We start from the raw sequence: 17238 nt of genomic DNA, 5'->3' as shown, positions 1-17238 counted from the left end.
TTTTGAGAAGTCTAAAGAGCTGATCATGTCTGCAGATGTGTTAGTCCATTATGACCCAGATCAAGAGCTTGTATTACAGTGCGATGCTTCCCCTTACGGCGTCGGAGCGGTGCTGTCACACCGCATGGCTGACGGTGCTGATAAACCTATCGCATTTGCATCCAGAACCCTTAACGCAGCTGAGAAGAACTACTCACAATTAGATCGAGAAGGACTGGACGTCATATTCGGCCTGAAGAAATTCCACAAGTATTTGTATGGACGCCATTTTAGGATCTTGACAGACCACAAGCCCCTCGAGACATTGTTCAATGAAAAAAAGCAGGTGCCAACCACCGCCTCACCAAGAGTCCAAAGATGGGCTGTGACCCTAAGAGGTTATGATTACACCATCCAGTACCGAGCGGGAAAAGAGAACGGAAATGCGGATGCTTTCAGCAGATTACCCTTACCAGTAAGTCGGCAAGTGCAGGAAGAGGACAGAGTACTTCTCATTCAAGAGCTGGAGGGGTTCCCCTTAACAGCGGAGCAGATACGTACCTGGACCCAACGTGACCCGGTGCTAGCACATGTAAAGGAATACCTTTTACGAGGATGGCCTGACGATAGCACCTTGGATGATCCATTGATGAGGCCATACCAGACAAAGAAGTTGGAGTTGAGCGTGCACGAGGGATGTGTGCTTTGGGGTGCGCGAGTCGTGATTCCACCAGTAGGGAGAGAGCAGGTGTTGAAGGAGCTGCATCAAGCACATCCAGGTATTAACCGTATGAAAGGATTAGCACGTAGCTATGTGTGGTGGCCGTCTATGGATAAGGACTTAGAGAACTTAGTCCAACAATGTGAAACCTGTCAAGTACACCGTAAGGCACCGGCGGCAGCTCCCTTGCACCCCTGGGAGTGGCCGGACCAACCATGGAAACGACTACACATGGATTACGCAGGTCCATTTATGGGCCAAATGTTCTTGGTTGTTGTTGATGCCCATTCCAAATGGATTAATGCAGAGATTATGAGCTCCACTACCTCGGCTGCCACCATATCTAAGCTTCGGGCGATGTTTGCAACTCACGGGCTACCGGAGGTGGTCGTCTCTGATAACGGGTCTAACTTCACTAGTCAAGAGATGGAGGAATTCTTGACTCAGAACGGTATAGTGCATGTCACGTCCGCACCTTACCATCCCGCAACTAATGGCTTAGCCGAAAGAGCAGTACAGACCATAAAGGAAGGACTAAAGAAAGTGCGAGGAGATAGCATTGAGACTCGACTTCAGAAGTTGTTATTCAACTACAGGATAACACCTCAGACAACAACTGGGAAGTCTCCAGCGGAAGCATTGATGGGACGCAAGTTGCGATGTAGACTAGACTTGCTACATCCAAACCTACAAGGAAAGGTTCAACAAAAACAGAGCAAGATGAAGGAAGTACATGACCGTCAAGCCCACCCACGCGTGTTCACGGTTGGCAACCCAGTGTATGTCCGGAATTTTGGAAGCGGGTTACGCTGGATCCCCGGGGTAATTCAGGAAACTACAGGCCCGTTGTCCTACACAGTTACCCTAGTGGATGGCCGGGGAGTACGCAGACACATAGACCATGTGCGTAGTCGGCATCCCGAGAAAGCCACCGGATCGCCTCCACAGGGGGACTCGGTGGTTATAACCCAAGAGGTTGTCAAGGATGGAGAACAGAAGGTGATAGAAGAAGAAGGGCAGGATAACCATGTCATGCTGCAGTCACCAAGGGATGTTGTCACTCTAGCTACAGAGCCCCTTCCAAGCAACGTCGAAGAGCGGCCTACCACAAGTTGTGATGCGGTTGCCTGTACAGAGGCGGTAGCTGTGCCACATGAACGATACCCCAGAAGAGAGAGAAGGCAGCCAGCATACCTACGGGACTATGAACAATAGGACTGGGAAGATAAAAAACAGTGACATTGTAGTTTGTTGTTTTTGTTTGGGTTTGGGCATGGCATCGAGCCTGAGGGGGAGGGAGTGTCATATCCTGTCTATGGATGACGTCATGATTCTACATACGGGACATGACAGAGAGGATTGAGTGTAATGGCGGACCGCCATGTGTTCCTTGTTGTGTTAAATGAAAGCAGTAGTTAATCCTTATTTTCGACTCTAAGTTACAACATATTTACAAGCAATTGCTATAAAACTAATAAAAAAGCTTTTAATCTCTAAAAAATTGGACAAAATGTGCATAAAATATAGTATATCTAAAGCGGAAACGTATATGTTTATGTATAACATATTAAAATGTCTCGAAATATCTGACTAAGAACTAAGACAGTCGACAAATATTAGTTAGAAATATTTGAACATGAAAAAGTCCTGGCTTCGTTTTGTTCTACATACACTGTGATCATAGAAAAAGTATTGTTTGTCCTTCCTAGTTCTTAGATTGTAAGTGAGCTCCCTGTTTTTATTTCTTGGTAGTAGGTTATGAAGTGGATGGTCTTTTGCTGAATTAATTCTGTCTATGGCATGTGTTGAACACATAATGAGGCTCTCCTGCTGGATAAAGTTTCTAGCTTAGACATCTTAAGAGACTCATCATAGCTCTCTGCAGAGAGATCAAACCTTTCGTAGATAAAAAATTACGACCTTACTTACATAGTAAAAATAAAGAAGTATTCTTAATCCCAAGGTCAGGATTTATTTAGACTCGACTACATTTACCCTTGAAATTTGGCCAGATGTATTGGCCCAGCCTAGCATGTGCAAGGGAAGATTTAGTAAGCTAATCTATATATTGTTATTAGCCGGAATCGAAAATCTGTGGCTGTTGGAACCAGTTTTCCTTGCAGACCGTTAATAGATAAAAAATTACCTTACTTACATAGTACAAATAAAGAAGTATTTTTAATCCTAAGGCTAGGATTTATTTAGACTCGACTACAACAAGACAACTGACAACAGTTATGTAGTGTTGTTCAGTTGATTCTTTCGCTTAGTGTGAATGACTAACTCTAGGAGTAACTTTTTTTATAGATCAGAATGAAAAAACTCTAATTGAATCTAATTGTAGATAGTTAGCTTTTTCATGTAATTGGCCATGACTTTGTATTTTCATATTTTAGTATTAAGATATTTTAATAATTTTGTAATCCAGGGATGAAGATCCCATCGAGGAAACCTAATAAAACTTATTGTATTGTAATTGAAACCACAGGAAGCCCAAACTCTCGTTTAAGAATACACGTACGGAAGGATAAAGGTCGTAATAAAGTTCGTAATATCTTGTAAGGATAAAAAAAATGTACGGTTCTCAAAGCGTGTCAAGCTTATACAGTTTGGACGTAAATACTGTCATGTTCTACAAATTTTTTGTTGTTCCTTGGAGTGAGTTTGATTGAGAAAATCCATGTTAATGTCGAATGCAAAAAAGGACAATTCTGTATTCTGTTTACAGACTTCTCCTGGGTGACTAATGTCTATTGTACTTTCTCATTGATTATTCTTAATTTGATAATTTTCTTTATCTTATGACATGCATCTCCGTGTTTACAGGAAGTCATCAGCAATTGCATTTGCACCACTTTCTACTATATAAACGTAAAGCTCTTCGACTGTCATGTTTCCACAGTGCTTGTCCAAAATTACCAACACAGGATTCTTTTCTCTTTCATCGTAAAATGCAATGTCATGACTCGATACTCCTACTTTCTCAGCAAATGCCTTCCATTTATCTGTAGCTAAAAAAGAAACAGCACAGTACATAGATGTAGTAAATAATTTATTATTCTACGAAGAGCAATATTTTTTGTGGAAAAATACTGCTTTTACCACTATCATGAGCACAGTCACGATCTGCATCACCACCACCACCATCATCACCACCACCACCACCACCACCACCACCACCACCACCACCATCACCATCACCACCACCATCACCACCACCACCATCACCATCACCACCACCACCACCATCACCACCACCATCATCACCACCACAACCATCACCATCACCATCACCACCACCACCACCACCACCACCATCATCATCACCATCACTATCACCCCAAACCATCCACCACCAACATCCAACAGCACCACCCATCACCACCAGCATCCACCATCGTCAACAACGACACCACTACTACACCATTTTGACATCACCTCAAACATGAAAAACTCGACTTGCCTGTCAAGGCTCGTGACATCCTTTGCTTCAAACTGTAATCCATGTTTTTAACTAAAAGTCTTGCATCACAAAGAGGACCTAAAAAGGCGCAATATACCAGTGAGAAAAATTATGAAAACAAAAACTTAATAAAAACGATTCTCAGAAAGACAAGGTTGTACATGCCACGTTAATAGTCGGTAATGTACGGTCCCATGACTCAGAAACAGAGAAAGAGAATAAATATGATACTCCCATTTTTAGTTACTTACCTGTCATTCCACTTGGAAGCAAATCCCTTATTTTCTTTACAATATCATCTCTTTCATTGCTTTTCAAGTAAGAGCAGAATTTTCTACATCTCACCACAATATCTTCTGATGGATTATTCATTGAAGACTTGTCCAGCTTTAGTAAATCTGCGACTTTTGAAGCCGCTTCATTGGTATCAATTGCTGCAAGACTTAAATCTTTAAAACAAATCTCCAGCTCTTTGCAAGAAGCAGCTAAAATTAAGCGAAAATGCAAAATGTAACGAAAAGAAATAGAAAGGATGAAGAAAGAAAGGAAAGAAGGAAGGAAGAGGGAAAGTGATGAAGCGAGTGAGATTGTGAGTCAGGGTGTTAAGCTATAAGTAAACGAATCAACGAAAAATAAATATTATTTGTAGTCACCTTCAGAAGCAGAGATCCTCTTACTGGGGCGATCTTCAGTTTCACTGCTACACAAACCTGTTAATACGAACCTTATGTTATCATTTTCGGCAAAGAGAAAAACTCCGATCCCATTATACTAATGAATAAACCATGAAGCAAAAGATAGAAAATGAAAAATACATAAAAAGCAAAAGGAACGAAAGGAAAGGGAGAGTTGACTGCAACAATATATGTTCAGGCACTTGAGGCTAATCGTAATGGTGCTGAAGGCTGCATATAGCAGCTTACACTTATGAGGACGAATGATACATTTTTGATGGCCTCGTGTCGGCGGCCAAACAAGCTCCGACAATGACTAGAACTACATGCTAGGAGCATAACCGCCACCCGGTTAGCTCAGTTGGTAAGAGTGTCGGTCTGTTGTGCGGGAGGTCGTGGTTCAAGCCTCGGCCGGACCAACACTCAGGGTCTTAAAATAACTGAGGAGAAGGTGCTGCCTTTGTAATCATTATAATTATTATAATTATTTGTAATTATATCTGCAAATGGTTAGACCTTCAGGTCTTCTCGGCTAGGACATAAAACCGTAGGCCCCGTCTGTCTTCACTATATGACCCTGTATAAGGCGGACGTTAAAGATCCATTGAAGACGCTGGTGATGACCATCTTCAGTGCCCGTGCTAACCGGCTGCCTTGTCAGTTGGGCCGCAGGCCTGTTAGGCATCAAGCGGTCCACCCAGGAGTGGTAAACGCATTAAACTAAACTAAGCAAAGTGGATAAACTGCCTACAGTTTAATTTATTCTTATCCAAAAATACTGCAAACAAGGAAAAAGCACCAGAATTAAGCCAAGACTTTAACCCAGAAATCCAGAAATTCTGAGCAATTAGGGAATTGATGACTCAAGCTTCCATTGATGGGTTGCAAGCATTCCCAAGAGAGTCAAAAGACAAATGCATGCAGCCATTGTGGTGCCGTTAACAATGGACGCTAATAGGAAAGCTTTTGTTGAATGGCACAAACGCTCCTCCGAGAGGCCGCAATAACGTTACTTGCAATCGAAGAAGAAGAAAAAAAATTTAGACAGAAATTTAGTGTACCTATGTAATATGGATTACATATTTAATATAAATTTAGGCACTGCCTAAAAGCGAAGCTCCCAATAGGCACAGGGAACCCAATTTAGATAAAACTGAAAGATGAAAATAAAATCGGGCAAAAAAAATCTTCAATTTTTCTATGAAGATTACGTCCTCCATAATGATCACCATGAAGTGAAGAAATGAAATCGAAATGAACTACATCGTTTTCTTCATACGAGTCTTTGTTTTCGACCTTACTACTCTCCCACTTAGGGATTTTGTTACACATGTACACAACCCACCACCAACCACCCCAGGGGCTAGTTTTTTTCGTGAAAAATTCTTCGACAAAGTTTTGCATGGCCGACAATTTTTACTTTAAAAAAAATAGATAAATAAATAACTAAAGATAATCCAATGCAATATCAAGTTTCGTGAAATTTACCTGATTGTAAGCATTTCATTAAAATCTGTATGTTTGACTTGATGTCTGCTGTGTCTGACTTGATGTCTGCTGTGTCTGACTTGAGGTCTGTTGTGTCTGACTTGATGTCTGCTGTGTCTGACTTGAGGTCTGTTGTGTCTGACTTGATGTCTGCTGTGTCTGACTTGAGGTCTGTTGTGTCTGACTTGATGTTCGCTGTGTCTGACTTGAGGTCTGCTGTGTCTGACTTGAGGTCTGTTGTGTCTGACTTGAGGTCTGACTTCAGATCCTCTAGCTGTATTTTGACATCCTTGTCTGATATATACCAATCGTAGAGTAACTGGTTGTAGTCTTTCTCTCCCAAAGGAGAAGACTTCAAATCATCTATGTCATCTTGACACAGTCCCAGTGATTGAAGAGCAGATGAGATATCCTGCCAGTGTTGTTTAAAGTCAGCATCATTTATTTCAGTGTTTGATTTGTGTGCTATTGCATTGTTTCTGTAGTACTTTATCCTGGCAAGGTTAGCCTCTAGTGAGTTGTCTGTTGCAGGTGGTAAGACATCCCAACTAGGTGCTGGTGGTGTAAGTCCACAAATATTTCTTAGAAGAACAAACAGTAATGTGATTGAGGGTCGCTCCCATTTGTTGGATACAGTTTCTCCCATTGCTCGTTATTCAGTACTTTCCCTTCTGGTTTCTTCAGCTTTTGTAGTGTTTCCTTGTTATCATTTAAGAAGTCTTTCAATGAAGATGGTGAATATGTACCATCAAATACATAACAAAGTGCTTGTGTGCCTCCATCGACTAGCAACCTACTAAGCTTGGTGTAGTTGATCTTTTCATCTGTTTCTTTGTACCAGCTGGCTGAGGCCATCACTGAGTAAGGAAAAAGTAATGTTTTCAATCAATGCTTTTATGATTTTAAAATTTCACAAACGGTCACTGTCAATAAACTTCATTTCAGGTGTAGTTTGTAGTCTTTACCAGCTGAATGGCAAGTGTTCTATAGAAATATATGCCGATGATGGAAAACTGAGAATAGTGATTGGGAACAAAGAAATCTCAGAGTTGCTTGTTGGTTCTCTCCTGTGCTTCTAGTGTCTTTGGCACCGGATTCTCTGGTTTTCCTTCCTCTTCATACATCAACTTCTAACATTACAATTCTCTACTTATTGTAAATAGCATAATATTTAAATTATCCTATTAGATTTATAACCCATGTAAACAGAAATGTATATATCTACAGAACTATGGGAAATTTGATATTAGATTTACTGGTGTAAAGGTGTGGAATTTATTGATTAGCAAATTAAATGCTTAGCAAGAAAGAACTAAAAAATTGTCTGCTGGAGTCTTATTTAAGCTAATTCATCTTTAAAACTCATCGTCTAGATAAGTTTGGGGTTAGGTACCATGGTGCGAGCTGTGCGCATCAATCAGACTACGCCCTACCACGGAGGTAACCATGGCGACCGGGCCACAGCTCACCACCTGGTACCTATCACACTGACCACTCAGTGGAATAATACTCACCTGGCTCCCACCAATTGAGGAGTGGGCGGGCGGGATAAATTTTTTTTTGCTGCACGCTCACAGCCAAAGCTACCAAGACTGCTGGCAAAGCTGCCACTAGTCCTTAGCAAAAACGCGTCCCATCCCCCACCCCCACCGCATATTATTGGGGTGGGTAGCCGCTGGCCGCTACGACTCGGTTTTAACTTGCCTGAATTTCATTCATGCTCATTTAAAATATTAATATTCATATTTCTATTGGTATATTAGTTGCTTGTTTGTGCCCAATAATGTAAAAACTAGTTTCCATTATATTTTTCTTTTTTTCCTTGCTTTTGCATTATTTCCACTAGTCATATATTATTTAGTGCTTATATTTAGTACTTACAATCAATATGCTACATGTTCTTCCATATCCTCTGGTCATATATCTATTTATCATTGTATTGTACTTATTTCATATTTATATTTCTCTTTTACCTATCTATTCCATACATATTTTTTCATTTATCATTCTCTCCTGACTTAATTATTGAAAATGAGAAAAAAAAGCTGTCTTACTACAGTAAGCTAATACAAAATTTTCTTTTTTCAATAATTTGTGTAATTTTCATATATTTTAGTCTGTAAAACTGGTAGTAAATAAATTGATTGATTGATTGATTGATTGATTGATTGATTGATTGATTGATTGATATACATATTTATTCTAATATAAATTTAGGAACTGCGGAGAACCTAAAAGCGGAGCTCCCAATAGGCACAGGGAGCCCAATTTAGATAAAACTGAAAGATGAAAATATAATCGAGGCCGCAGGCCGAGGGACTTTTACTAAACCTCCCGAGGCCGAGTGGACACTTAATGATTAATATCCCGAAAAAGTCATGTAATTACTTTGTAATAACATGATTTCCGAGGAATAAAACTAGAAATATAGAAAAATGTGTTAGATATAGTTAGATGCATAAATTACAGAGTATTACAAAGCTGCTGGTTTACGCAAAGCCTCTAGGGAATTTGCCTTTTTTTTAAATGACACAATGCAATTGCACACACATTCATAATTCGAAATTCATTCAGTCGTTTGCATATGCACTGGTGATATTCATTCGAGTTTAAGCTCGCTAGGATAACTCAAAGACGTTTTTCTTTCGTATCCCAAGAAAAAGTGGAGAAAGCAAGGGAAAAGACAGTCCCCTTTAGTACCAAAAGGCATACACTTTGGAGATCCACTGTCTATAAGCATTGGGCAAAAGAGAGAAACAAAGCGTTCGAAGATTTTGAGCCAGAAAACGTAAGATTTCCTAGTGTGCCGATGCTAGAAAACATCACAATCGAGGAAATAGACTACTGGTTCAGTAGATTTGCGGTTGAAGTAAAGAAGAAGGATGGCAGTAATTACCGACACGAAGTTCTATTCAGTTTATTTTGTGGTTTGAGTCGTGTAATCAAAGAAGTTCATCCAGTAATTTCAATCTTTCATTCAACTCCATTAAAGAAATTTCAGCAAACACTCGACGGTCGCCTAAAAGAGCTACAGGCTTCAAAACAACCATTTAAAATGCAGGCGGATGCTATCACAGTCAACGACGATAATAAAATACGACATCTCTGATTGGTTCATAGCTAGTTGGTTCAGCGATTCTCTCTTAGTTTAGAAGACAATTGATGACCATAAAAGGCAATTTTAGATTTAACGCTCTGATGGAGATTGCAACCATATCACTGATACGGAAATGTGGAGCAAAGGAGTTGTTATCAACACCCTTATGTTTCTTTCCGGGAAATTGTTCGTTCTTCGTGGAGGGAAAGAACTACGCGAGTTGAGCCATGAGCAGATTGAGTTTGGAGAAAAGCCTGATGGTTCCATGCTTGTTACGTATAAAGAGAAAGTCTCTGTAGTGAAGAATATACACGATTAAGCCGTGAAAGTAGGCTTTATTCAAGTAAACCATGTGCTTACACAAACATGGCCGTCGTTACAAAACGTGAGATTCCGCTGACCTAAGGCAGGCACTTACACAGGTAACCCAACAAGTAGTAATTACTAAAGAGTGTTTTTGTTAATGTTTGGTACATTAATCACTATTATCAGTACATTCACCCCTTCCTAAAGATTAAGCCTATCAATGGGATGACTTCCCCGTTGAGAGCGTCTCAGTACTATGGGGGCCTGTTTACTTTCATGGGTAGTTCCGTGATTGGCACCATTGTCAGGTAAGAGTGCTTCAGCGGGCGGCGTTGTTGCAGGTTGGACTTCAGCCGGTTGGGGTGTGGCAGATTGTGCTTCAGCTGGTGTTGGTTGCACAGGTGAGACTTCACTTATCGGCTGACCTCGGGGAGCGAGACTTCTCGTAGACACTGTTGTCTCCCGCCCATCAGGGTAGCGAACATGAGCATAATGTGGGTTCGCCTGGAGCAGGTCAACCTCATCGACGAGGGGGTCCATTTTGCTGTTTCGAACGTTACGCTTGATGTATACAGGACCAGGTACAGACAGCCAAGTAGGGATGGAGCTGCCAGTAGAGGACCGACGAGAGAAGCCCAGAAAACGCTCATGAGGCGTCTCGTTCGTTGCAGTACACAGCAGAGAACGGATTGAGTGTAAGACATCAGGGAGGACATCTTGCCAGTACTCTGCTGGGAGGGTTTTGGACTTCAGGCAAGCTGTAACAGCCTGCCAGACAGTGCCATTGTATTTCTCCACCTGTCCATTCCCGGCGGGGTTGTAACTTGTAGTGCGGCTCATCGCAATACCTTTGCTAGTCAGGAACTCTCGTAGCTCTCGACTCATGAATGATGCTCCCCTGTCTGAATGCACATAGGCCGGCATGCCAAAAAGAGAAAACAGCGTGGTAAGACACCTCACAACGGTGGGAGTGGATACATCAGGACATGGGAAGACAAACGGAAAACGAGAATACTCATCAATGATGTTTAGAAAGTACCTGTTCTTGTTGTTGGAGGGTAGAGGGCCTTTAAAGTCAATGTTTATTCTTTCAAATGGCTGGGTAGCCTTAATGAGATGAGCTTCTTCTGGCCGGTAGAACTTGGGCTTACACTCACAGCAGACAGGGCAGGCGCTTACTGTTTTCTTGACTTCTTCTAGTGAAAACGGTAAGTTTTTCGTTCGAACATAATGCCAGAGTCTGGTAACGCCTGGATGACATAGTGATTCATGAAGCTTGTAGAGGGAATCGTGAGTAGTCGTAGCACAGCTGGCTCGGGACAAGGTGTCTGGTGCCATATTCTCTTTACCGGGTCTGTAGACTATGTCAAAGCTGTAACAACTGAGCTCGATTCTCCAACGCATTATCTTGTCATTCTTGATCTTCCCTTTCTGTCGTTGGTTAAACATGTAAGAAACTGATTGTTGGTCAGTTTTTAGAGTGAAGTGGCGACCGGTGAGAAAATGTCTCCAGTGTCTTACAGATTCAACGATAGCTTGAGCCTCCTTCTCGACAGCAGAGTGCTTTAGCTCACTTCCTTGCAAAGTACGCGAAAAGAAGGCCACTGGTCTCCCATTCTGGTTGAGAGTGGCTGCCAGTGCTACTTCCGAAGCATCTGTCTCAACTTCAAAGGGGATACTTTCATCTATGGCTGAAACAATGGCTTCTGCGATGATCTTCTTTATTCCTTGAAATGCCTCTTTGGCTTCCTGAGGCAATGGAAAGGATTTACAGCTTGTGATGGGCTTTATTCGATCAGAGAAATTTGGTACCCATTGCGAGTAATAGGAGAAAAGTCCAAGACATCTGTTGAGGGATCTTGAATTGTGTGGCAGAGGAAGCTCTTTCAAGGGCCGTAACCTTTCAGGATCAGGACTAATGGTACCTTCTTCAATGACGTAACCAAGTAAAGGAAGACGGCGCGTGGAGAAGACACTCTTGCTATCGTTGAACTTAAGATTGGCATTTCGTGCAGCATCCATGAAGGATTTCAATTTGATGTCATGATCAGACTGATCCTTTCCACAGATAGTTATGTTATCCAGGTAGGGAAATACTCCTTTCAGATTATGGTCTTCGACTAGTCTCATCATTTCTCTTTGGAAGCATGCTACCCCGTTGGTTACTCCAAAAGGTAACCGGGTAAACTGATAGAGTCTGCCCTTAGCTTCAAAGGCAGTGTAAGGCTTGTCTTCGTTTTTCAACGGTATCTGGTGGTAGGCACTTTGCAGGTCAAGGGTACTGAAAACTCTAAACTGAGCGATTTCGTTGATAGTGTCACTGATTCTTGGCAATGGGAATGCATCAAGCTGTGTGAATCGGTTGATGGTCTGTGAGTAATCTATAGCCAGACGTTTCTTGTGGTTCTCGTCTTTAGTTACAACTACTTGGGCTCGCCACGGAGACTGACTGGGTTCAATGATGCCTTCCTTTTGCAATCGATCCACTTCTCCACTGATGAATGTGAGATCTTCTGCACTGTAGCGTCTGGATTTAGCAGCAACTGGATGACAATCTGATGTAAGGTTTGCAAAGGGTGAGGGCGGGTCGATGTTTAACGTAGTTAGGCCGCAGACAGATAGGGGTGGCTTTGTTCCACCATACTCAAACGTGACGTGGTCATGTTGAGACTGGAAGTCAAGTCCCAAAATGAGATCAGAGCATAGGCCGGGCATTATTGACAGGCGAAATTCCTCATAGCTGTGTCCTTGGTAGTTAAGGTTGACGGTGCAGAATCCCTCGGTTTTTGTACATAATGCTGATGCCGCCATGGACACTGTACTAGAAGAAGGATTAACAGGAATAGCAGCTGCTTCTACTAAACTTGGGTGAATATAGCTTTCGCTGCTACCACTATCAAAGAGCGCCTTCACATTCCATCCTGAATTGACTATGACAGTAGCAGATGAGGCCTTAAGAGCTTGCGGGGTCCCAACTGAGGCAAGTGATGGTGGCCAGAGGGCCGCAGAGACGTCACCAGGCTTTGACGGTTTCCCTCGACAGACTTGTGCAAAATGCCCCTTCTTCTGACATTTATGGCACACAGCCTCACGAGCTGGGCATTTGGCACGGGGATGCTTAGTATTTCCACAGAAGAAACATTTGGGACCACCGGTCGTCAGTGTTGAAGCTAAGAGATTGGGGTCAGGTTGAGATGACGCTGGCGATGTGGTTTCAGGTGACACACCTACAGCTGCAGCATTGAATGGCTGAGAAACTGCGTAGCTTTCAGAACTTCGCATGGCAGAATCAAGAGCTCTAGCTTGATCGAACATTGTCTTTAGATCAAGAGTTTTATTCTCCAAAAGCCGCTGACGAATTTGATTTGATTGCAACCCAGTAATGAAGGCATCCCGGACGTTCTCTTCACAGTATTTAGCAGCCGTAACAGATTGGAAATTACATTCCTTGCTGAGCACCTTTAGAGCTTGTAAATACTGGTCCAGTGTCTCTCCAGGCTGTTGTCGTCGAGTTGCAAGAACGTGTCTCGCGTAAATTTCGTTAGTTGGTCTAACGTAAACATTTTGAAGCGATTGCATAGCGGATTCGTAGCTTGGATATCCTTCGATGTACTCAAAGACTGCAGGTGAAACGAAATTGGTTAACACTCCGAAATTATTGAGACCTTCATCGGGCAGCACTGAGAGAAAATTCTCGAAAGTTCGTTTCCAGTGTATCCACGCTTTGGATGCTCCAGTATCACTTGGATCGACGCCGAAACGTTCAGGACGTAAAACTTTATCCATTTTTGGTTACTTGAATAAATTGTAGTGAAGAATATACACGATTAAGCCGTGAAAGTAGGCTTTATTCAAGTAAACCATGTGCTTACACAAACATGGCCGTCGTTACAAAACGTGAGATTCCGCTGACCTAAGGCAGGCACTTACACAGGTAACCCAACAAGTAGTAATTACTAAAGAGTGTTTTTGTTAATGTTTGGTACATTAATCACTATTATCAGTACAGTCTCCAAAACGAATCAAGGGGGGTTGAAGAGAAGAAAGATTGAGAGAAAGATAGTTCAGCACCATGAAGATCCTTCAGATGAGAAGTCTTCAAATAGGTTTTATTGTCACTGTTCTTTTATAGTTATGGTAAGTTTTTAGGCCTATCTTGCGACGCAACTGTCACTCTATAGATTTTCTCCAAACTCGGCAGACAGAATTGTGGAAGAAGAAGAAGAAGGAGATCCAAAAGTAAGTAGACCTTAAGCTTTTATGGGGGGGGGGGGGGGGGGGGGGGGGGGGGCACCTGCTGTGGATGAGGAGAAAAAATCTTAAAATAAAATACACTGTTAAGATCTAGGATTATCACAGGGAGCCCGGCTTTGGGATTTGTTCATGAATAAATAAATCAATAAAGTGCTTTTGGTTTCCTGTGTTGAGATTTGAAACAAGACGCTGATACGTTGAATTTTGGTTTGAAAATTGGTAAGAAAGAGAGAAGCTTCTCTCTTTCTTACCATTTACTAGGGCGTGCGTTACACTGATACGTTACGTTAATCTGCTATCAAGTTACTGGTAATACGATTACCGGAAATTCAACGTATCTTGTTTCAAATCTCAACACAGGAAACTCAAAGCACTTTATTGATTTATTTATTCATGTACAAATCCCAAAGCCGGGCTCCCTGTGGGATTATCCAATCACATTATATATAAAATATCCAGTTAAATTGGCGCACCAGGTTTGCGATGCGAGCGAGAATAAAATTGCCCAAAATTCGCTCTGAATTAGTTTTGATCCAACTTGATTAAATTTTTACTTTACAATTCAACCTGGCTTGCAGGCTCAGTTTCCATAAGGGCTTATTTTAAAAGTGCCCAAATTAAATTAAGGAAACGAAAAAAGCAGATGACATTTCACCAAGTTTTAAGGCTTCAAAATTCTCAGATACATTGGTTCGTAACAAACGCAAATACACCACTTGGGCTTCCTGTGGACATGTCTGTCAGCCAAATGTTCCTCATATCAATACAATACAATACAATGTGCTTTATTTATACCAAAGATTACAATAGAGAAAAATATAGATATAAGTACATTTACAAAAGAATAGTAGAAGTTACCTAGAATAACTATATAAAGCTAAACGAGCTAGGTAACACAAATATCTGAAATTACAAAGAATAATGGGAAGAAAATCAGACTAAAATTTAACCAATTGACATCAGATTTTTATGTGTCCGTCCTCTTATTGACAATAAATTGCGTCATTACATTGTGAAAGTAGTGTGGATCCACGAGGCGTAGCCGAGTGGATCCACACTACTTTGACAATGTGATGGCGAAATTTATTGTCAATAAGAGGACAGACACATAAAAATCTGATGTCAATTGGTTTTTTACAATAACAAAAACGATAAAAACTTCTCATTTTTAGCGATCAAAACAACCAACGGAAAGAGCGCGCGCTCGTTGACGTCAGCTTTATCTGTCTGTCCTCTTATTGATGATAAAAAATAACCAATCAGCGCGCGAGAAATTTGTAAGTTATTGTAAAAATAAAGATTACATTATCGATCGGTATCTATATATACATTATTATATATATTTATGATTATTAAATTATTTATACGTACTGTATTACTATTTACATGATCTAAATCCTATGTATGCACACAAAAACACACACACATCAAAGAAAATAAAATGAAAAGCACACACTAGACATTCACATACAAAGAGAAAAAGGTATTCATTAAACAGGATCTGAAGGAGAATAAGTAGAAAGAAAAGAGGCTTTAAGTTTCTTAGAGAAAGTTCTAAGGTCAGCGGTTGAGACAAAATGGCGGCCTTAATTCGAAGAAGAAAGGAAAGAACGCTGAAAAAAGACCAACTATTTTATATAATCAGTTATTTTACATGAAAATAATTGTCTTAATGGTTAAACCGGGGTTCCAGATATGTGTCCAGTTGGTGATCCAGATTATGGTCCAGAAAGGGGGTCCAAAAGGTAGGGTCCATGGTTTGTCGACACCCGGTTCACAACATGTTCATATTTTTCATCGCATATCAAGAACGTGTTGCGTCAATAAAGTTTAGACAGAAATGAAGCTAAATAACACTTGTTACCTTACCTTATAGTCTGCAATTGATCGAGTTTTATCGAATTTCAGTTCAAAGTATTCGTTCCACTTCGTTACTAAAAGATCAGGAAAAGATCAAAACGGAAGTGTTTCAAAGGAGAATGGCGTCTTTATGTCCGTCTTAAAATACCCAAATTGAGAACCACTGCTTTAGTCTGGTACTCTGAAACCATAAACATAATGTATTAGAGTAAAGAGATTGAATTTTGCACACTTTTGATCGATAATCACTAACCTTAGCCAGCTTTAGTCACAACTGAAATTTAACATGGCGGAGTAAATGAACTAGGGATCCCAGTAACAAATTTTACTTTTTTTTTTCTTTTTTCTTTTCCTCATTTTTTTCCCTAATCTTTTTAGTGTTCCAATTGTCTTGAAAGTATTATCCCCCTTAATTTCTATTTTTTTAAGTTATCGTTATTACACAGTCGTGGTTTGACGGGCCAAGCAAAATGATTTGCTATCCTCTCATGAGAATTTTAAAATGATAAAAACTTTCCATCTCGGAACCAATACAGAATTCAAGCCTGGATAATACTCGTGAGATTCAAATAAGGAATATTACACTTTCTATCAAGAATAACAGGGAGAGCTTAATTATTGCAAGAGAGATTGAACAAAATGAATAAATTAAGAAAAACATGTCACTGATAAAGTACAAAGTTGACTTCATTAAAATATTGTTCACCAGTATTGTTGAAACATTTCAGTACATATTCAGTTACTTACTAAGCTTATGATCTCAAGTATATAGGTTCCTATTATTTAAGGTACATCTGAAGGAAAATAAAACCCAAAGCTAAGGACTGTTTTAAAGCATTAAATATCAAAGCCACAAACAGAACTCAAATATTCGACACAAATTCATGGAAATGTGATTCAAAACAACCTTACTGACTAACCTCGACGCTCTGCAAAAGAAGACCCACTAAAGAAGATGACACAAACTGTAAACCATGGCTTAGAGCGTGCAATTGGATGATAAAAAGACTCAGTTGAGGAGCTATTATTTTTCGTATTCAAGTGACGAGAAGGAGAGTGACGAACTAATCATAAAATATTGAAATCAGTAAGACGCTAAAAATATAATTCTATACACAGGGAACCCGATTCAGTGACAAAAAATTGCGCGAAGGAGAGGGGGGGGTTGGGGATAAATCATAATCCCTTTATTTTCTATTTAGGTGTAATTATTAGTCTGTTAAAATACTCCAAGCACAAATAAAATAAAAAGGAATTGAATATTTCTTATTATGGAAACTTCATTTTCCATTTCCTTAGCCTGCGTTGTCAGCGGATTTTTTTGGTGGGGGGAGGGGTGGGAGGGGGAAGGGAGGGAGGAGGAAAAACCACCTGCCCCATCCCGCCCTTTTTATAA

General features: G+C 40.6%; 2 protein-coding genes across 4 annotated transcripts; both read right to left on the bottom strand.

Annotated features, from left to right (window-relative positions):
• Positions 1-2160: 2160 nt before the first annotated feature.
• Positions 2161-16988, bottom strand: LOC116308538 (uncharacterized). Of its 3 annotated transcripts, none has more exons than XM_089024428.1 (8): positions 16763-16988; positions 16590-16636; positions 15852-16023; positions 6326-7182; positions 4817-4873; positions 4415-4648; positions 4164-4241; positions 2161-3711 (listed from the first exon to the last, which is right to left on the bottom strand). In XM_089024428.1, exons 4-8 carry the CDS (start codon positions 6969-6971, stop codon positions 3521-3523), a joined length of 1206 nt encoding a protein of 401 aa, XP_088880554.1. In that variant the 5' UTR covers positions 6972-7182; positions 15852-16023; positions 16590-16636; positions 16763-16988; the 3' UTR covers positions 2161-3520. The 3 variants fall into 3 exon arrangements, with proteins under 3 accessions (XP_088880554.1, XP_088880559.1, XP_088880551.1); XM_089024433.1 differs by lacking the exon at positions 16590-16636 and having other exon boundaries at positions 6326-6410; positions 6591-7182; XM_089024425.1 differs by lacking the exon at positions 16590-16636.
• On the bottom strand, positions 12638-13514 carry LOC148914141 (uncharacterized). The gene is made up of 2 exons (XM_089026401.1): positions 12774-13514; positions 12638-12658 (listed from the first exon to the last, which is right to left on the bottom strand). Exons 1-2 carry the CDS (start codon positions 13512-13514, stop codon positions 12638-12640), a joined length of 762 nt encoding a protein of 253 aa, XP_088882527.1.
• Positions 16989-17238: the final 250 nt, after the last annotated feature.

The sequence above is a fragment of the Actinia tenebrosa genome, unplaced genomic scaffold, assembly GCF_029948245.1.
Source record: "Actinia tenebrosa isolate PJP-AT-01 unplaced genomic scaffold, QUT_ActTen_1.0 PGA_scaffold0__85_contigs__length_37466705, whole genome shotgun sequence".
NCBI lineage: Eukaryota > Metazoa > Cnidaria > Anthozoa > Actiniaria > Actiniidae > Actinia > Actinia tenebrosa.
The sequence above is the reverse complement of the archived record's forward strand: the minus strand, read 5'-3'. Positions and strand labels throughout refer to the sequence as shown.